The following is a 22,761-nucleotide window of genomic DNA, read 5'->3' as shown; positions in this document are numbered from 1 at the left end:
CCTTGCTTTTAAGCACAGGACACTGTAAAACCTTAAAAGTCTCGCAGCCTGATTCCTTTTTCTCAAAGGTCCACCTATACAGAACTTCCTGCTAAAGCAATTGCGAGGAACTGACTTCATGGTCTGTTGAAGATCCACCTATTTGAGGGAATCCTGCAATAATCCTGAGTACATCTCAAGAATGGAAAAGGCTCCTTCCTTTACTGGATCCATAACGACGATTCTCCTACATCAAGCCAGGCTTGTGACTCAGAACTATTCTTTCATTTAAAAGAGCACTGCTCTCTTGAACAGTATCTTTCTCAAGTGTTAGTGTGTGAGTGAGTGATGCAGTGATCAGACTTATGAGATGCCTGTGGGAATAAATAACCTTCTTTATTCAAACCTACAAAGATTTGCTGCAATTTTGTCTTTAATTGACCACAAGCTAAAGAATGCTCAGAAACACACCAATCTACCCTTTCATAAAGCCTCACTGATTATGGGCTGAAGGGAAGGGTGTTTTAACTTATCTCTCATCCCCTGTCCAAAACACTATTATTTACATTGCTTAAGTCATTTCTTGTGTGCAAAAAGGAGTTTTCAGGAATAGACTACATTATCTTATCATCAATGCTATTATTTTCCTGTGACATTGTCATGCCAGTATCTCACACTCTGTTCTGTCAAGCTTCCGCATTGTATCAGTTTATAGGGAATTACATTGTCCTTGGATGGGACCGTAAAATGGGTGATATTGGATCAGCCTCTCATTATGCACCTCTATTGATCTCTCTGTCCACTGATTTCCTGTTGTCATATTTCGTGGATTGTATACTCAGTGAAAACAGTTGATACTACAGCTCCTTACACCCTTAAGAGGCATACATGGTTGATGGAAACATGACTTCTTCCATCTTCCTGCAGTTTTCCTTCCTTTTTCAAACAGTTGAGGAAAAAGCTGGGTGGCCAGTATGGTCGCATAGGGATTAGCACTGCTGCCTCACAGTACCAGGGACCCGGGTTCAATTCCAGTTCAGGTGACTATGTGGAGTTTTCGTGTGTTTGTGTGGGTTTCCTCCAGGTGCTTTGGTTTCCTCCCAAAGATATGTGGGTTAGGTGGATTGGCCATGATAACTTGCCCCTTTGAGTTTAAGGGCATTAGCAGGGTAAATACATGGGATTACAGGGATAGGGCCTGGGTGGGGCTGTTGTCAGTGCAAGCTTGATGGACCAAATGGCCTTCTTCTGCACAATAGGGATTCTATGAATCCCAAGTGGCAGTCAACCATATCTCTAGGGTGACCTGTTGATCTTGTAGCTTCCTGATCACTGCAAGTATTAAAATAAGTTAAATTTAAAAAGACATTTAAATTGTTGACATTTTCTTTATGCTGTAAGAATGGATCAATTTATTGACTTGTATGTTGTAGGAACTAATTGCGAATTGGAAATCAACGAATGCTTGTCTGAGCCGTGCCTGAACGGTGCAACCTGCCAGGACCACCTTGCCAGTTACTCATGTACATGTGCAGCAGGGTTCAAAGGCACCAACTGCGAAATTAATCTTGATGAATGTGCTAGTCAACCGTGCCAGAATGGAGGGCAATGTATAGATAAAGCAAATGGGTAAGTTGTATAATGAAGGACATGTTAGGAAAACATTGGCCCAGATTTTGCAGTCAGCAGCCAACAAAGGCTGCTCATTACACTTACACTTTCCCACAGAATTTCCAGGGGCATTTGCACTCAGATTTGCTGGATGTAGAAATGCAAAACACCAAGATGCCCTCTGAAGGGGATCTGGGACCCGTGTGAAGAGGGCTAGCGATTGTGCATCACCTTAACCAGCTGGTGTAAAGTCATGTGCAGAAAGCAAAATAAAAAGAGGGAAAGAAAGATTGGAGAGAAGGTGATAAGACAAAAATGAATGAATTAAGAGTTGCTAAATTCAAGGATTATCTATAAGAAAAACACTCCAACTTCCCAGGATCCATTTGTTTCAATGCTGAGTCTCTGAGCAAGATCCTAGGGATAGTTCAGCTTCCAGAAGAGCAGGGTAACTCAGTCACTGCCTGAGCTTAACAGCCAATGGTTTGAATAATGGTAAGCACTGATACGAACATGCAGTTATGTGAAGTAGGAGCAGAAATAGGCCAGTCAACCTCTTGAGCCTGTTCCATCATTCAATAAGATCATGGCTGATCTGATTGTGGCCTCAACTCCACATTCTAAACACTCTGATAGCCTTTGACTCCCTTGTTAGTCAAGAATCTATCTACCTCTGCCTTAAAAATATTAATTGGCCCTGTCCCCTCTGCTCTCTGAGGCAGAGAATTCCAAAGATTTATGACTCTCAGAGAAAAAATACTCTTCTCATCCCAGTCTTAAATGGGAGACTCATTATTCTTAAACTGTAGTTTCAGTCTTTCGCACAAAGTGAAACATCCTTTCAGCATTCCCTGTCATGCCTCTGTTATACATTTCAGTAATATCACCCCTCAACCTCCTAAACCCCAATCAATACAGGCCCAACCAATTCAACCATTTCACATAAGATCAGGCCCCATCCAACTTGGCTCCTGCTCTGCCCAAGACTGCAAGGGTTGTGAATGAAGCCTAATCCATCATACAAACCAGCCTCCCATCCATTGACTCGGTCTATACTTCCCGCTGCTTCGGAAAAGCAGTTAGTATAGTCAAGGACCTCACACACCCCGGACATACTTTCTTCCACCTTCTTCTGTTGGGAAAAAGATACAAAAGTCTAAGATCATGTACCAACTGACTCAAAAACACCTTCTTCCCTGCTGCCATCAGACTCTTGAATGGACCTACCTTGCACTAAGTTTTCCCTAATTATGACTGCAACACTACATTCTGCACTCTCTCCTTTCCTTCCCTGTGTATGGTATGCTTTGTCTATATTGCGTGCAAGAAATAATACTTTGCACTGCATATTAATACATGTGATAACAATAAACCAAATCAGTTATTAGTCAGGTTAACCTTCTCTGACTGTTTCTAACACATTTATATCCTCCCTTAAATAAGGAGATCAAAATTGTACACAGTACTGCAAATGTGGTCTCATCAATGCCTTGTATAACTGTTGCAATATATTTCTATTTTTATATTCCATTCCCCTCACAATAAACAACAACATTATATTTGCCTTCTGTTTCACTTGTCGTACCCATGCACTAACTTTTCCTAATTAGTGTACCAGAACAAAGAACAAAGAACAAAGAACAACACAGCACGGGAAACAGGCCCTTCGGCCCAACGAGCCCGCGCCGCCGTCCCACTGTCTCAGTGTCCTATTCACAATTTTAGTCTACGCCTAATGTGCGAGGATCAGGGAGGTCCAATTTAGGGACAATTTAGTACCCAATCAATCAGCCTAAAAGCGCATCTTTGGGATGTGGGAGGAAACCGGAGCACCCGGAGGAAACCCACGCAACCACGGGGAGAACGTGCAAACTCCCACAGACACAGGCCCAAATCCATGTGTCCGCACAGCAACAGAGATAGTCTCTGAGCTGTCATGTTGCCCTCGAGATGGTCCAGTTTAAGCACACTAACGACATGAAGCAATAGGCAACTCCCGAAGCAACGTCCAAGAGCAGCCCACTACAACCTGCCGCATGCATGCCCCTTGCTGGACTTAAATGCCTGTGGAGACAAAAAAATTCATTATTAAACAGGCAAAGACAACCCCCTCTGTACAATCCACACACCGAGACAGAGAGAGAGAGAGAGAGGGACAGACAGAGAGAGAGAGAGAGAGAGGGACAGACAGAGAGAGAGAGAGAGAGGACCAGCGGCACACAGAGGGGGGGGAGACACGGACAGAGGGGGAGATGGACAGAGGCACACAGAGGGAGGAAGACAGAGAGAGAGAGAGGGGGAGACAAAGAGGGGGAGAGAGAGAGACCAAGAGAGAGGGAGAGACAGCGAGAGAGACACTCAGACAGAGAGGGAGAGACAGAGTGAGATAGAAAGAGAGAGAGAGCGAGAGAAAAAAAGAGAGAGACAGAGATAGAGACATTCACGGGCTTAGGGTGAGGGGGGCTAGGTATAAGACAAATATTAGAGGGCAGTTTTTCACGCAAAGGGTAGTGGGGGTGTGGAATGCACTGCCGAGTAAGGTGGTGGAAGTAGGCACGCTAGGGTTGTTTAAGAGTCACTTAGACAGCCACATGAGCGGGCTACATATAGGGGGATATAGTAGGCCTTACTCAGATCCCTCTGCACTTCAGAGCAGTCTCTCTCCATTTAAATAATATGCTGCCTTTCTTCCTGCCAAAGTGAACAATTACACATTTTTCCACATCAGACTCTATCTGCCAACTTTTTGCCCATTCACATAACCTGTATGCCTCTTTTCAGACTGCTTATGTCCTCTTCATAACTTTGTTTCCGACCTACCATTGTGTCATCAAAGTGCCAGAGGGACCAGTGATGAGGCCTCAACTATTTACAATTCATCTCAATGATGGGGCCAATTTATTAACTTTGCTGATATCCTCACTGTTGGTTTTACTGCAAAATCTGGGTTATGATTATTAATCACAGAGTACCAGTCAAAACGAACAAACGAATATTTTGGAACCATTGTAGTCATCTTGCATTTTGAAATTGTTGAACTTAAGAAAATAAAATGCTCTGCAGTCAAAAATGTGGATGTTTAGAGTATAGTCTTTTCTAAAGCAAGTATGTTATGGATTTTGAAGTATCGGAAGAGACTATAATTCTGACACACAGAAGTTGTGCCCAAAAGATCTTGGATTTTTGATGATTATTTGAGAAAAATTATTTGCGTCAAACCTGTAAGATTTAACTTGAACCTTAAGTGGTAAGGAGGAAATATTTGGCAAATTACTTTTTATGTTGAAGACAATTGAAAGCCTTTCATTAGAATGCTCACAACACTGACTGCAACTGGCACTGCAATGTCTCCATTTGATTTATAACGTGGTATCATGGATGTGAGATCAGACTAAATGAGGGCAGCAAAAACCTTCTCCATGATGACAGCGGTCCTCTGGGTTGCTGTTTATATGATCCCCTTTCAAAAGGTGTCTGTCTGTCACGATAAGCTCCTGAAAGAGAAAACAGCATGAAAGGGATGACTGTCCCTGAGCAGAGGGCAAAGAATAAATAATAAGTCAGTAAATGATCATTTTAGTTACCTTGTCTTCCATCAGTTTATCATTAATTACAAACTTAATTTTTTAAAAAATTACTCATCTTGCCTCAGATTAACTATGCGGCACAATGGCATAGTGGTTAGCGCTGCTGCCTCACAGCACCAGGGACCCGGGTTCAATTCCCGATCTCAGGTCACTGTCTGTGTGGAGTTTGCGCATTCTCCTCGTGTCTACGTGGATTTCCTCCGGGTGCTTCGGTTTCCTCCCACAGTCCAATGATGTGGGGGTTAGGTGGATTGGCTGTGTTAATTTGTCCATTAGCGTCAGGGGGTTAGCAGGGTAAATATATGGTGTTACAGAGATAGGGCCTGGACGGGTTCGTTGTCGATGCAGGCTCAATGGGCCAAATGGCCTTCTTCTGCACTGTAGGGATTCATTAAGTGACTAGGGAAATGGACTTAACTACGTCTCTACATTTTTATATTTAATTCCGCTAGATGCAGAGTCAAACTGTGTATTGCAAAGCATGACTAATTCCACAAGTAATTCTGTTGTGTGAGCAGTGGTAAAGTTTCACAATCTGGTTACGGAATTCAATTTGAAATCAAAACTGAGAAGAATGATCGAGGAATGAATGAGAAAAGATTGAAGATGTCACAGCCTTGGTTGTGCGTTTATTGAACCAAATAAAGATAAAAATAATATCTCTCAATTCTGCGAATAACACTTTTGGCCTGGTCACTTTACACTCTGTCTCCAGTGGGCACTGATTCTTTTCAATACCTGAACAAACCAGTTTTTATGTCCCTATTGCAGATATAGCTGTGATTGTGCGAACATCCGATTCACGGGTCGACACTGTGACATCTACGTTCCAGCTTGTCTTTCACATCCCTGCCTCAATGGCGCCACCTGCCTGGACAATATTGGAAATTACACCTGCCACTGTTGGCCAGGTTTGTATTTTTATATATGAAACTCCTGATGTTGTGATTTAAAATATTCAGCATCATTTTATTCACAACAGGTGACATGGCGGCACAGTGGTTCGCACTGCTGCCTCACAGCGCCAGGGACTTGGGTTCGATTGCTGGCTTGGGTCACTGTTTGTGCGGAGTCTGCATGGGTTTCTTCCAGGTGCTCCACTTTCCTCCACAATCTGAAGGACACACTGGTTAGGTGCATTGGCCATGCTAAAGTCTCCCTCTGTGTACCCGAATAGGTGCTAGAATGTGGCAACTAGGGGGTTTTCACAGTAACTTCATTGCAGTGTTAGTATAAGCCATCTTGTGACACTAAAAAATAAAAAACAGAACCACCTGTTGCATATATATTATAAATTTGTGTGCATACAAAATAAGATGATTTGTTGGAATTATAGCCTTATATTTTTACATGCTATGGCACAGTCATCTGTTCCAGGGAGAGAAAGGGCGGAAATATGTTTAGATAGGATAATGAACTTGGGTCTGCCAGGAAGAAGAAGAGGAAAGCCTAAAACCAGATTGAAGGATGTGGAGCTGAAAGAGTTAAAATGCAGCATGATTGGAAGAGGAATGTGTGACTGACAGGGAGATACGGAGAAGGGTGAATCTGTCCCACTAAATGGGAGAAACCAGAAGAAGAAGGTGATGATATTTTTGCAATCTTTGAACATTTATGCCTTAGATAACTTTGCACAGATTTACAAATAGTGTAAAAGTTCTAGATAAGTTAGGTCTGGTTAGGTGCACTGGCCATGCTAAATTCTCTCTCCCAAAAAGGTGCCGGACTGTGGCAACAAGGGGATTTTCACAGTGACTTCATTGCAGTGTTAATGTAAGCCTACTTGTGGTACTAATAAATAAACTTTAAACTTAAAAAGCTTTAAAAATTCCCTCGTGCAGACCAAATCGTTCAAATCACACACGACAGCCCATGTGCAAACACATGGGAAGATCCATGTATCCTTTTGTATATGTGCTATGTGGGAACTGACAAGTCTAGTGTACCTGACCTATGTAGAGTGACCACACCTATATTACTGCTGTCAGTGGTTTAGCCAGTGAATAGCTAAGTCATACAGACTGGGACAGTTTGATCCCTGGCTGGGCTGGCTGCTGAATGGAGTACAATAAGAAGTCTCACAATACCAGGTTATGTGCTGAATCAAGGTCAGGGTGACACAAGTGCTTTCAGTGGCACTTGGCTGGAATGGGGTAATTTAGAGTGTCTTGCTGTGGAATGGATATCAGTGTGACAAATATGATAATGTGCAGTTAAATAAAAGCAATATACTGCAAGTGTTGGAAATCTGAAATTAAAAACAGAAAATGCTGGATAAACTGTCCACCACTATTACAATTACATAGTTACAGTGGGTGAGTCATAACATGAGTTATGGCATATCTCCAGATGTTTGTGCTCCTTATAAATCAACTAATGTATTTGTCCCAATGCATGTTTCAGTGAGTGGAGTTGGCATTCTTCTCTATGTTCAGATACTGTCAAAGAACAGGTGAGACTGGGCACTCTCAAGGCAGCATTTGATAGAATTATGCTTTGGGACCTGAATTTTTCTTTCACTCCCCAGCCTATATAACCATCACACTGTCAGGTGAGGTACAAACCACAGCAAACGTGGTGTTGCACCCATTTTTTAAAATTAATCTCTTCAAAGTTTTCAAGTTAGAATCAGAACCATAGCATCCCTACAGTGCAGAAAGAGGCCATCCAACCTATCATGTCTGCACTGACCCTCCAAAACAGCATCCCATCCAGGACTTCTGTTCCAGTCCATCCCCATAACCCCGCACATTTAGCATAACAATCCACCTACCTTTAGACTGTGGGTAGAAAGCAGAGCACCCGGAGGAGAACTTGCAAACTTCACACTGACAGTCATCCAAAGCCGGAATCGAATCCGGGTCCTTGGTGGTAAGGCAGCATGCTAACCACGGTGCCGCCCTTCAGATACGAAAACTAAATTACTGTGGACCAAAACTACCAGTGACAGCAGAACGTAAACCTGGACATGGCCGGTTGATGCACCAGTATGGCATGCAGCAGAACAAACTCTCTGATGAGGAGTTTCTGGAATGGGGCTGGTGAGGTGGGGCATGGCAGGGTGGAACTGATGGCAGGGTGTGGTGGGGTGGGCAGTGTTAATGATTTTTCAGCAGGGTGCAAAGATGAGAAGGAAAATGTAGACACGGAAAAGAGGCGGAGGCAACCAGAAGTAAAGGGATTGAAAGATGAAAGCAAGGTAGCAGAATGGAGGTGAGGGCAATATGAATGAAAGAAAAACAGGGCGGAAAAGAAAAAGCAAAATAAGGAGTGGAAGAAGAGAACCAAAATGGAAAATGTTGAAGGCAAGAGCAACAGTTTCTTACTTTGCCTCATTTTTCCCTTATTTCTGTAATTAATGGTCCGGAGTTTGACAGAAGTTAGGATGCAGTTAAGCTGTTCAACTCCTCCCCGAGACTGTGTTACATTTTCTGAGTTGGAAAATATTCCCTGATCCCACATTGCTGATCAGTCTATCAGTGGGAATATTATTATAGATGTGAATTTTGTGATTTATGCAGGTTTCATGGGGACACACTGTGAAATCGATATTCACGAATGCTCCAGTAATCCTTGTCTACACGGAGGAGAGTGTGTTGAACTCTCCTGGACGAATATGTATGGAAACACATCAGAACTGCCTGCAGTGTTCAGCTACGAGCACGCTGCTGGCTACATTTGTAAATGTCAGCACGGATTTACAGGTAAGCTTACATTGCAAAATGTTACTTTTAATGTTATTCTCTGACAAAGAATTCTCTCCGATTGATTTTTACAATGTACAGGGTTATTTATTAGCATATTAATTGCACAATGCATTGCTGTTCATCACTTTACAAAGCGCTCCTGCCATAATCTATCTTGGATGAAAGGAAGAATGGACACACGTGCAGCTCTTAGTGTTGCAATGACATTCACAGCCAAAGGCAAATGTGACAACAATCCCTTTGAACGGACCCACCTCGCATTAAGTTGATCTTTCTCTACTCCTTAACTATGACTTTAGCACCCTCTCCTTTCTTTCTTGAAAGCGCTATGCTTTGTCTGTATAGCATACAAGAAACAATGCTTTTCACTGTATCCTAATACATGTGACAATAATAACTCAAATCAAATTTAATATATGGCCCAAAGGCAAACCTAAGACCTGCAGCCAAAGGGAGACTAATGATGTTGTCCTATCTTACATGCAAGTACAGTAATTTATTTGCCTTATGACAATTAGCATTCAATTGTTATATCAGCAGTCACATTACATTTACAGAAAATATTTGCATAGAATTATTTATGTAAGTAGAAACAGGATACAGTTGAAGATAAAACTGGTATCCTTATGTTTGCAGGAACTGTCTGGTGAAGCACACTGTTAGATTGTTAACTATCAGAAACTCACTGGGTGGGATTTTACAGAAAGAAATCTCACAACACCAGATTAAAGTCCAACAGGTTTATTTGCAGCAAACGTCCCAAGCCTTCAGAACACGCTGTTCCTTCGTCAGGTCCTGGACACACATGCAGCTCTTACAGTTCAGTTCCTTCGACAGGGATCAGGTCCTGACGAAGGAACAGCATGTTCCAAAAGCTTGGGGCATTTGCTACAAATAAACCCGTTGGATTTTAAGCTGGTGTTGTGAGATTTCTTTCTGTTTTACCCCATTCCAACGCCAGCATCTCCACATTGGGATTTTACAGCCACACTCGCCGAGATTGTAAATCTTGCCTGAGGCCAACAGACCTTCCCATTGTCTATCCATCACCCGCTCCGATTCCCATGGTGGGCGGGGTAGTAAAATTCTGGGTCCATGTGTATTGTACTGGCTAAGTGGCTTTAAATCAGTGTAATGAATTAAATAGACACTATAATAGAGTAAAACCTTTTTTGTTTAGGGTGTGTCAATATTGTGAGGGAACAGAATCCCATTTATCTCACTAAAACAGCCAAAAACATTTTCTTCAGGGAAAAATCTATCAAGAAGCTTGCCTTGTCTCTGATGATCTTTTAGAGAAGCCGTTTGCAGTGCATGATATAGGTGCAAGTTACTTACCCCAGATTGATTTTAAAAAAAAATCCTCAACACAGGCTGAGGAGTAACAAACTGACCCAAGAGAAAATCATTCAAAACCTTTTTAACTTGCACAGTAAGATTTCCCCATCATTTACACTTGGGATGACCTGACTGATTGAAACACCTAAAATACTGTTAAGATGTATTCAAATCAGGCTTAACAGATATCACTAACTCATCAGCTTCAGCCTTTGTTAACATAAATATATACGAAAGGCATTTGGATCAATTAATTGATTCAGGTTTGCTAACTTTGAACTTTTCTCGAAGGTATCTACAGGTGGATGTTTGAAAGAGAATGCACTTAGGCTATTGATGTGCCCTTAAGTTCACACTTATACCAGATAGTTACTAATCGACAGAGAACAAGCTGGTGAACACAAGCTGCTGCAAATAACAATCAAAGCTGTGAAAAATGTCCCGTCTGCCAGCACTGTGGCAAGTGGTTAACACTGCTGCCTCACATTGCCAGGGACCCGAGTTCAATTCCCGGCTTGGGTCGCTGTCTGTGCAAAGTCTGCACTTTTTACCCGTGTCTGCATGGGTTTCCTCTGGGTGTTCCAGTTTCCTTCCAAAGTCCAAAAATGTGCTGTTAGATGCATTGGCCAAGCAAAATTCTCCCTTAATGTACCCGAATAGGTGTCAAAGTGTGACAACTCGGGGGTTTTCACAGTGACTTCATTGCAGTGTTAATGTAAGCCTACTTGTGATACTAAAAAATAAACTTTAAACTACTATTGGCAAGTGCTGGAGAAAGGTTAACTTTGATGTAATATGATATACTGCAGTACAATTGCAACAGATCATCCGATTTATTTGATGATGGAGTATACATGACAGGAATTATAAAGTGGTTGACCTGGGGTTTAGATTCTGCTGCAAGTCACTGGTGTTTTCTATTGATGTAAAAAAGCTAGATATTCCAATGTGGATTTGCCCTTTTCCAGTGTCAGCTTCAATCTGACACCAAGCCAAGGGCATCTCAGTGAAGTCATCAAGCCAGATAAGCAGCCAATCACATCGAAGAATTCACACAGACAGCAAATCAGGAAGTTTAATGCACTGATAATATTTCATTACAAATTTTACAGAGGGTGATATAAAGGATTAGGACGTACACATTAGAAGCTGAATATTCATAAAAAGTGAGACATTTAGGTTCTATAAATAAACATTTCTCCAATATGAGATTGTTTTCCCACACCAGAGATTTGCTTAGATATAATCATAACTTATGTAAAAACTCGGTTATGTTTAATTAGCAAGGCTAATTTTTTTTGGAGATTTTTAGCAGTGATATAAAAACGGGAAGTCGATGGCAGTTCAGTGACGTCCAAAGACTGCAATTTGCAAGGAATTCGATAGTGCTCCCCGTGGAGGTGTTGGGAATCAGTAACATTAGCTTTCGGATTCCCACATTGTGGTGCCCATGTGTAGATAGCAGAAGCTGCTGCCAATTTCACAGGACGGGGAGGGGGGAGTGGGGGGAGTTCTTTTGCCACCGTTACAACTGCAAAATCCAAGCCATCTGCCCCTGAAATGGCCCAGTAATACAAAGCAATACTTAAAGACAGGAATAATTTGTATGTGTGAAATATAATTGGGCATTATTATTGCTAATTATATTATGGAGGTTCATGGTCAGTTATGAACAAATGATAGATTAAGTTGTTTAAAAATATGCTTCCCTTGTCAAATAACCCATAAAGTCAAAAGTCAAATCTTAAGCAAACACAAATGCCATCATTTTAGAATGACTACTGGAAGCAGTCACAGGCAGAGAGTACTGTTAATTTAAACTTCAGTAAAATGTATAATATTGAAACATTTATGTACTGTAAGTTGGACACTATTTTTAATGGGAAAACAGAGAGCATAATGAATGGTTGGGCTGCATTTTGTGGGCCACTCACCGGCAGGAAAGGATGGACCTGTAAAACGGGGCACTGGCAATGAAACCCATCCCTCTGCCCCATTTTCATGAGCAGCAGGAGAGGTAGACTGCTCACCGATGAACCAACTCAGGGCCTTAAGTAGGCAATTAGTACCTTCATTCCTTCACCATTCAGAGTTAACAAGAAACAGGAGAGACCTATCTCCCAATGTGCAATCCAATAGATTTGTCTCTTTAGGCTGCTGACGAATGAAAGGCGAGGTAGGGGATACCTCCTTTCCAGTACCTTAGTGCCAATCAGAAGCCTTGACCAGGCCATCAGTGCCTATGCCAATAGTTTAGGAGGCCCAGGGAGAAGAATTACCTACATGCCTAGCAACCCCAGGTTAAGCCTGGATCTAGACAGAACCAGGTTGGCAGGCCCTGGTGAGTGAAGTGGAGGGCAGGGAGATATGTTGACCAGGGTGCAAATCAGAGGCCTTGACCAGAGTTTATTGTCCCCATGTCCACCCCCTTTGCTGCCCTGTTCAACATATCTCCCTGCCCTCCACTCCAAGGCCCACCAACTTGGTTCTCGCTAGATCTTGAGTTTAACCCGGGATTGATAGGCATGTAAGATAACTCTTCCTTCTGGGCCTCCCAGACTACTGGCATAGGCGCTGATGGCTCTGTTAGTCCTGCAGAGCTATAGGTTGGCAAGAGGCAGGGCTCAACGGGGGGAGCCATGGAGGCCTCATCTCATAATCATTCGGTTTTTCAGATGAAATTAGAGTAGCGCAGGTGGCAACTGGAAGCAGGCATGCTGGTGTGCAGGGAGTCCACCTTCGACATTGAATCCAGTCTATTATTACCGAAATACTAAGCGGGGGGGAGTTTTCCACCCCCATTTTCAGTAGGTATGAATGTCGGAAAGAGTGAAGAATCCATTGGAAGTCCCAAAACAGCTTTTACACCGGCAGGATTGCCCGTTGAGATTGTCCCCACCTCCCCCCCCATGGCCTAATGGTATTCCCACCATGAAAGGTCAGGAATTTAATTAGCATACATTTAATTCTGCTCAGCAAGCATCCCCACTGAATCACCCCAAAGGGCAGTTGTGGGTGGGATATAAACAGTTTACAGAGAGATATTGATAGATTGGGTAAATGGACAAAAGGTTAGCAAATGGAGTATAACGTGGGTCACTTTGGAAGGGAGGACAAAAGAACAGAGAATTATTTAAAATGGAGAAAAACTGCAGAAAGCTGCAACTTTCCTGTGCATGAACACAGGAAGCTAGCACACAGGTGCAGCAGGGAATCAGAACAAAGAGAATTACAGCACAGGAGCAGGCACTTCGGCCCTTCAAGTCTGTACCGGCCATGCTGCCTGTCTGAACTAAAAACCCCTAACATTCGGGGGACCATGTCCCTCTAGTCCCATCCTATTCATGTATTTGTCAAGATGAATCAGGAAGGCGAATGGATTGTTAGTCCTTATTTCAACGTGGTTGGACTATAATAGTCGGGATGTACACATCTGGAGTACCGTGAGCAGTTTTAGTCCCCTTATTTAAGCAGAGATATTAATTCATTGGAGGCAGTTCAGAGAAGATTCACCAGGATGATTCCCGATATGGAGGGATTGAGTTAGGAAGAAAGGTTGAACGGGCTAGGACACGATTCGTTAGAAGTTAGAAGAATGAGAGGTGATCTCATTGATATGTGGAGGGTGCGATTTTACCACCTCGCTGCAGCCGGCAAACAGTGCGGCGAGTCAGGAGAAGTAATGTGTGATGCTAAAAATCTGATTGGTGCCCGGCACCAAATGGTTTGCTATGCTTACAGCCCCTCTCCAATGGGGGGAAGTGGGGGTTGAGTGGTGGTCACGCAGGGGTGGATCATGGAGGGAATCATGATAGAAGGGGGGATGTCGGGAGGTTACGATGAGGGGGAATGGCAAGGCACCCATGGGGAGGGTCTTGATGCCCTGATGCGGATAACATGCATCGGGGTGGGAGGAGAGGGGGAAGCATGCGGCCGATGAGAGGAGAGGGGGTAGGGAGGGGATCTCTCAGTGCACTGAGTTGTCAGATACTGTTGTGAAATGGTGCCTGAGCTCTCTGCGGCCTGCTCACTGGCATGTTTAGGCCCCAACACCTCCACACCAGCACGTAAGTCCCAACTCTCCAAAAAAGTGGTGGAAGGTAGTGATGCAGAACATGCCTGAGAGACTGGCACAGTTCACTCCATTTTTCTTGCCGTAATGAGAGAGCCATGAGAGGGTCTAGGACTCAGTGTAAATTGGTGCCCCTTTATTCTGAGTCCTAGACTCTCTCATGGCTCTCTCGTTACAGGCTCGAAGGGCTAGATGGCCTACTCCTGCTCCTATTTCTTATGTTCTTATACACAGGTTGATGGGTTTTTGATAAGTGAGGGGATGAAGGGTTATGGGGAGAGGACGGGAATGTGGAACTGAGCCACGACAGATCAGCCATGATCTTATTGAACGGCGGGGCAGGCTCGAAGGGCTAGATGGCCTACTCCTGCTCCTATTTCTTATGTTCTTATGTTATGGCAAGGAAAATGGAGTGAACCGTGCCAGTCTTTCAGGCATGTTCTGCATCACTACGTTCCACCACTTTTTTGGAGTGTTGGGACTTACTAAAGGTGCCCCTTTATTCTGAGATGAGGAAGAATTTCTTGTCTCAGAGGGTTGAGAGTCTTTGGAACTCTTTGCCACAGAGAGCTGTGGGGGGTAGAGTCTTTGTGCATATTTAAGGCTGAGATAGTTTTTTTTTAAAACAGTAAGGGAAACAAGGGTTATGGGGAAAGGAAAGTGAAGATTGTTGGGTCAACTGTGGACCTATTGAATAGCGGAGCAGGCTCGAGGGGCTAAATAAGCTACTCCTGTTTCTTATGGTCTTAATAGCACTTACACTTACATTCTTTGGTCCCGCTGGCAGTGCACCCCCATCCATAGGTTTCCTGCCAGCGTGGGGTGACATCAGTGGAAATTCCCACTCACAGGGGCAGAACCAGAGAATCCTGCAGTTAGCAAACAATGCGGCACCACCTGCCCGTGGGAAACACACGGCTGGGAAGCCGGAGGATTTGGCCCATTGCGTGTTCTTTTTGTTCCCGCAAATGCTCCTTAACATCTTGACTTGAAAAACAAAGGAACAGGTGTAGGCCATTCAGCCTTTTAAAATGATAAGACACAAACGTGTCACAATTTAACTCTCAACAACCAGAGGGTGATTTTTACTCAGAGGGTTGTGACCGTCTAGATTGCACTGACTGGGAGGGTGGTGGAAGCGGGATGTCTCACATCCTTTAAAAAGTACCTGGTTGAGTACTTGGCACACTCTAACATTCAAAGCTGTGGGCCAAGTGCTGGCAAGTGTGATTAGGTGGGCAGATTAGGGCCATTCTTGCATCAGTGGGCTGAAGAGCCTCTTCTGCACTGTAGTATTCTGTGATCTGTGAATCCGCAAATCACCTTGATGCCTTAAGCCTTAATTCACCTGTCTACAAAAATCTTTGAATCTCAGTTTTCGAAATTCTCAGCATTCTTAGGGACTTGAGTTCCAGATTTCCCTGTCCTTTGTGAGAAGTGGTGCTTCCTGTCATTACTCCCGAAAGGTCAAACTTGAATTTTAGGGTCATGTAAATTTTTTCTGAATTCCTTCACCAGATGCAGCAGTTTTTCTCCATTTACCCTTTACGTTCAGCGAATCATCAGAAAAACTTCAATTACAGAGTCACAGAATTGTTATGGCACATAAGGAGGCCATTTAGCCCATCATCTCTGCAATCACTCTCCAAATGAGCATCATAGCTTAGTACCAATGCCCTGTCTTTTCCCTGTACACTTTCAATAGCTGGAATTTTCTGGCTGTTCTCTCCAGCATGATCTTCTGGTTCCGTCAATGGCGAACCCTGCCACAGGACAGAAACAGCACCAAAAGATCCCACCACCCACCAATGGCAGGCTGCCTCTGTTACCACGAAACATGCCATGGGGCTTTAGGGAAAATCCCACCTAGTGTTTCTATTCCAGTCATCAACCTTTATACTCAAGGTAATGCAAGCTGAGTCTAGGCAATCTCACTCATATACATTTTCAGCCTTGGTATAATTCTATAAGTTTTATAACTATATCCAAGTCAGTAATACAGAATGATAATCGCAATGTCACAAAGTTAATCATAAACACTGAAGTGAAGGCACTCCCAGCTTGGTGGCCTTATCAGGCCTGGCAATGTATTGCAGTTCTGTCTGTAAATGGCAGAGGGAGCTGAAGAGAGGTGCCTACTTTTTGTTAGATTATGAAGAGATCACCAGCACATTATTGTGTACATCTGCAGAGCTTGACATGAGTCGGTGGCAGGAAGCTGTAGACAGTCAGAATATATTAGAATGCATGAGGTACACAGTCCAATGGACAACCAGTTTTGTTGTGGCCAATCCAATGTGCCCCTTCTGCACCTTATAAAGGTATGCAAGGTCATAATAGTATGGAAAAGGGAAATCCAGGAAAGTATGATAACCTGCATTGCAAGGCAAACATTGCAAGGGTTGATTCAAATTAGTGAAAGGCGTGTTTAGGTCTGATATCAAAAGGATTGAAAAGAGTGATGAGCAAGATGGGATAGATCTCCAGGTCAAATAATTAATGAAGAGCAAAAGATGAAAACTTTAGTGTCATATTCTGGATGAATGAACTAAAGGAGCTGAATGGTCTTATTCATGCATAATTATCTTGTGGTTTTGTGGTAGGGTTACTTCTGTAAGAAACTGAAATTTTCAAAGACTGGGTTACATGAGCAGAGCACTGTCATGGATTTTGAACTGAGTGGAATGGTCCCAAATATAAATTGTTTAATTCAGGTCTGTTTTCTGTTTGTGTGGAAAAGTCACAGGATTGGATTTGAACATCTTGACACTTTTGAAGGGGCAAGTAATGAGCAAGCTGAATTTTCTGATGAGCTTTGCAGACAAGAAAGAAGCTGAAAGGAAAGACAGGGAACCATCCAATCTTACTTTCGTGATAAGAGCTTGTGGCAACTCGTAGCACTGACAATGCAATGAGCTGCCTAGATATTTTTTTATTTAAGTTGTTTCTGAGTGGCCTCTTCTAATGCTCATCTCAATAATTTCCCAATATTTAAGGCTAATGTTGGAAATTGAGGTGGTCTAAATGGCTTATACGTTTCATGCAGATATTATTACACATATATAGTTTATCACAAAGAGGGATAAATATTTTCAGTCAATGATAAATGGATCTCTAAAATTCAAGTGTGTAAAATTGTTAGCAATTAATTTCTCCAATCACAAAATGTAGTTCTAATTCTTTCAATGCAGCAATGCCAATGCATCCTGCGCATTCAATCTGATGAATAAGCAGCATTTTTGTGTTAAAAGGCATGTTTCCATTTATATATGAAATATCATTTGACTTGAAAAGATATAAGGCGGGATTTACCAGTCTAGAAATTCCCACCTACAGTCAGCAGATCTTTGGCTGGTCCATCAGATTTTTCTTCCTGTCCACAATGATTCCTCCAGTGGGGGAGGTAAGGGGGAGACACAGAAAATCGGGGTCATTCCTACCCTACCCCTGTGGTGTGTTTTCCATTGGCCACCAGTGGGATTTTCCAGTCCTGCTGACACCTGCGCCGTTTATCGTGGCTTGCCTATCCCATCGGCAGGGAACCCATTGTGGGGGGGTCACCTTCAGCAGAACCAAAAATCCCACCAGCAGGACTGGAAAATTCTGCCTGTAGCCGCTGGCAGCCAGTCTGCACACAGCAAGGTCCAAGAAACAGCAATGTGATAATCTCTTTTAGAAATACCTGTTGAGAGAGAAGTATCAGCTAGGATGTAAAAGCAGCCTAGATTTAACATTTCATCCAGATGACAACACCCTTACTATTACACTGAGAAGTGAGGCTAGGTAATTGCTCGGGTCTCTGGAGTGGAACCTGAACCCATACCTTCTTGTCAGAGTTAAGGATACTGGCCACTGAACCGCAGCGAACATCTAACAGTAATATGTGTAATAATGTTTGAACAGCATGGCCAAGGCTATAGAAGTGAGTTTTATCAGTTTTATAGCTAAATTAAATATTGAGTTCAAGGCATTTTACATCTGATGGAAAGAAAATTGTAGAGAAAAATGGCACCAATACCTTTTGTTTGTCAAAAGTCTTTAGTTAAAAATGAAAAACTCAAAATCTATAACTCAAATCTTTTAAAGCAGAATAATCTTTCAACCTTTTGTTTCGCTTCAGTGTCCTACCAACCCAAAGCATCTGCACCCAACATAGATTATAACCCACAGCCTGGGGGTAAGCCTCTGGCAATGCAATTTTGAGTCAGATCCAATAAGGTAAACAAGAACAACCAAGAAATCATTTTCTGACTTTGTCTCCTCTCTCTGGAGGCCAGATTCTCTTTATTTTATACTCCCTAATCAACAACTGACCTGAGATCAGCAATTCAGCAGCACAGTGGATCAAACCTGCAACTTGCACTATTTCCATGATAATTTTTTAAACAAAAATACATTCTTTTCCTTATGGTCTTAATAACACTTTAAGGTTCTTCTGATATTTGCAAATATGTTATGCAGTGCTGAGCAACAACAACTGCTATTTATCACTACGTTAAAAGAGGTATAGATCTCCTGAGGGGCTACACAAATGAGATTAGTCAAACAAAACTAGACACAGCAGCACATATGGAGATATTACAACAGATGACCTAAAACTTGGCCAAAGGATCACCCTTTAAGGAGCAAATAAAAGGAAAGCAAAGGGAGGTAGAGAGGCTGAATGGTTTAGGTGTAATTCCAGAGCTTACGGTCTTGTCAGCTGAATGTAAGGCTGTCAGTGACAGAGCAATTAAAATTGGGGATGCTCCAGATGGAATGGAGGATGCAGATATCTTGGAGGGCTGTGGAACTGGAGGATTTAAAGAGCTAGGGAGATATGAGGCATTGGAGGAATTTGAAAACAATGGTGACAGTTTTACAATTGAGGCATTGCTTAACCAGGAACCAAAGCAGGTCACCAAGCATAAGAGCAATGGGTGAACAGGACTTAATATTTAGGGAACCAGTAGCTGTACTTTTGACTCCCTCAAACTCACAGAGGACAGAAAGCAGGAGATCAAGTAGGAATAGACAACTGTAGAGGTAACTAAGGACGGATGAGGGAGCCAGCAGATTTGTTGAATTGGGGGAAATGGGACAGGGAGTTGGGTAATATTACAGAGGTGGAAATAGGTGTTTTAGTAACACCACAGATCCATGATTGGAAGTTTATTTTGGGGCAGACATTCATTTATTTGCAATTTTAATGCAATTATTCACTCATTTATTTCAGATAGGGTAGTGGCTGAATTCTAGCTGTGCACAAAGTAATTTTGTGTTTGTAAACACATTAAGCAGCATATGCTCAGAAGAAATGAAACATTCAAAATGTGAATAATGGTTCACGATGTTTATGTTAATATTGTATGAGCTATCAAGTTTGTGTCTGTAAAAATATCAGGTTGGTCAATTGTGAAGTTGCGGACACACACAAAACATATGGGTTAAAGACAAGCTGATCACAACTTATTTATTTCTAAAAAATATACATTCTATGACTGCCAAGTTCGAGGAATTGAAAAGATCTAAAAAAGGGATGATGTCTATCAGCAAAAATAGAATACGCTGAGGTTCTTTTCACTAGAAGACAGAAGACTGAGGGGGTGACTTGATAGAGATTTTCAAAACTGTGAAAGGGTTTGATAGCATAGATATAAACAGAATGTTTTCACTCGCAAGCAACAGAACATTGGGCATAGATATAAGATATCACTAATAAATACAATAAATCCAATAGGGAATTCATAAGAAACCCAATTACCTGGAGTGGTTAGAGTGTGAAACTATCAAGAGAAGTTGCAACAAATAATATTCAGGAGAAAACAAGACAAACACATGAGACGGAGAGGGAGGAATAGAAGGATATGTTGGAGTTAGATGAAGATAGATTGGAGGAGCCCTGTATAGAGCCTTCTATTGGTCTGTACTTATAATCAAAATGCTTTGTAAAACTCTTACTCCCCATGTTTTGGCAGTAACATGTGCTTTGAGCCTGAAGGGAAATCGGCCTATAGGAGTCAGATTTTATTGGAACTGTTGCGTGCATTTCATCCCTCTGGCAAATATACGTGAGACAACAGTGAATCAAAATTCAACTGTTTAAAATATTTGCATTCCATATTTTCCAATGCTATTAGTTCTGGTGTAGTTGAGGAGAGCAGCCTAAATGGGTCACAAAGACTGACTGCACAAACCATTGTGTAAGCAAGGAATTTACTGATTCTTAAACTAAGCCTTGCTGATCTGGCTTTTAGAACATTTCATGCTGAGCTGAGTCAGCAGGCATGGCAGACAAAGGAACAGTATGTGCAGTTAGGACGCAAGTTAACAATGAGAAATGAACTACGATCGACGGGTGTTGAATCGACACAGGACTGGAGATTTTTTGCATCTTGTTTTCAAAGAGTTCGGATGCAGATCTTTGTACTTTAATCACACTGGGAGCAATGGTCTCATCAGTGCTTAAGGTTTCCTTCATTTTTATGATTGTCATCACAGGTAAATTTTGCTGAAAATATTCCATTCAGTTCAAAGCACAGGAGTGGAGACCAGTGGTGATACTTTAAAAGTTGTGGGAGGGTGGGGGCTGGGGGGGGGAGCGGTGTCTGAGATAGAAAGATGACCTTTTAAGAGTTGTTGCATTATACATGCCTATTGTAGGTTACTTCTGTAAATATTAAATTTTAATGCATCTTGCTAAAGAAATAAGACATCATTTATACTTTCTGGAAAAACATCTTTTGACTCTGGTCGGTATTCCTTGGATCTACGCAAATGGTATTCATAGCCGATTGGTACATTTCAAGTCTCAGAAAATATCGCTTATAGAAATTTTGCAGTTTGTTGATGTGAATTACTTGGCTGTTTTACTGAGCTGGAACTATTTTGCTTGAGATTAGCTTCAATTAATTTACTAGGTTCAATTTAAAACAAGAGTCATCAAGATATTTGTGTTTTAGGCACTGCAGCCAATAATCTCCATTATCCACTGGACAGCTGTCCCTTCACTGTGGAATCTATCAAATCTGCACTTCCTACGTGCAGATTTCCCCAGCAAAATGTCAGTTATTCAATCATGTTTATTAAAACTATTTCTATTTCTTAGAACATCACTTTTGCACAGAGAATATTGAAACAAATTTTAAATAAGCTGCCTCGCACACATATCCTCAGCTGCTTTTCCACAGACTTAAGGGATAACGCACTATAATCTGCGACATAGTCGCTTTTAAAGATAACAACACCATGGGAGATTTTAACTCTTTCGAAACCCACCTACTTGCACAGAGATAAAATTGAGCTTCATGTAGATAAGGTCAAAAATATGACACATATTCCAGGGTGTGGTAAACAAGATATCCTTGGGATATGCAACCTTGCGAGGTGCGATTGAAGGAATGCTGGGTGAAATTTTTCAGTCCCACCCGTCAAGGGAATCATAGCAGGTGGGACAAACCATGTAAAGGTCCATTGCCCACAGGCAGGATTTTCCAGTCTTGGGGCGAGCACGGTCAGAAAATCTGTTACAGGGAAGGAAATTGCGAGAGAAATGAAGTACCATAGTAAATGAACAAGCTCGCTGCAGTGGTAAAGTGTTTCTGCCAATCAGGAGGTAAATATTGATCAAGACCTGTTATTACATAAATATTGGACACTTCAGGTGCCTTGTGTTAAGTACTTGTTGTCATCTGACGGGAAAAGTCGTCCGAGATTTTGCAGAACTGTTGCACGTACAAAACAAATTAATACTTCAATTCAGTTGATGATAAAACGTAAACATTTTGACACAAAAGGAAAAATAGTTCAATCATTTTGTATTTGCAGAATAGCTTCCTCTTTTCTTTAAATAAATTGAGCAGCCTCTTTATCCTCATAACAGAGGAAACATCTTTCCATGTTTTATACTGTGCACAAGGTTGTAAAATTCTATAAGGTGGCAAAGTTGTTAATGAAACATCTATACACTATTGTTGTTACAAAGTGTGCATGTTTCGTATATACAGTAGAACAATACAATTGGTGAGCCAGTGACAATACAAGTGTGAAAATAAATAAGTAAAGGGGAAGATGGTGGCAACAGTGATAATGTTACTGGCTCAGTAATCCACGAGCCCCTGTTGTGGGGACATAGGCTCAAATCCCACCATGACAACTGGTGGAATTTAAATTCAATCAATAAACACAGAACAAGAATCTTGTCTGAGTTATGGTGACCATGACAACTATCATTGATTTTGGTCAAAACCCATCTCTTTAGTAATGTCCGTTATGGAAGGAAATTTGCCATCCTCATCTCATCTAGCCTATATATAATTCCAGACCCATGATAGTTTGGTTGATTCTTAACTGCCCTCTGAAATGGCCTAGCAAGCCACTCACTTCAAGGGAAATTAAGGATGGGCAACAAATACTGGCCTTGCCGGCAATGCCCACGTCCCCATGGAAGAATAAAAAAGGTGCCTGCAGGAAGTGCATGTGATGTACG

At 42.1% G+C, this 22,761-nt stretch overlaps 1 protein-coding gene across 3 annotated transcripts in view; it reads left to right on the top strand.

Annotated features, from left to right (window-relative positions):
* Positions 1-22,761, top strand: part of crb1 (crumbs cell polarity complex component 1) — a 143,564-nt gene that overhangs the window by 43,462 nt on the left and 77,341 nt on the right. For 2 of the 3 annotated variants that reach the window (XM_080195847.1, XM_080195849.1), the window contains exons 3-5: positions 1,413-1,608; positions 5,949-6,088; positions 8,699-8,881. In XM_080195847.1, the coding sequence (XP_080051973.1) occupies positions 1,413-1,608; positions 5,949-6,088; positions 8,699-8,881 (519 nt within the window). The remainder of the gene's footprint in view (positions 1-1,412; positions 1,609-5,948; positions 6,089-8,698; positions 8,882-22,761) is intronic. The other variant, XM_080195848.1, reaches the window with a different exon arrangement.

This window comes from Carcharhinus amblyrhynchos, chromosome 9 (genome assembly GCF_965287045.1).
Source record: "Carcharhinus amblyrhynchos chromosome 9, sCarAmb.v2.hapA, whole genome shotgun sequence".
Taxonomy (NCBI): Eukaryota; Metazoa; Chordata; class Chondrichthyes; order Carcharhiniformes; family Carcharhinidae; genus Carcharhinus; species Carcharhinus amblyrhynchos.
The sequence above is the reverse complement of the archived record's forward strand: the minus strand, read 5'-3'. Positions and strand labels throughout refer to the sequence as shown.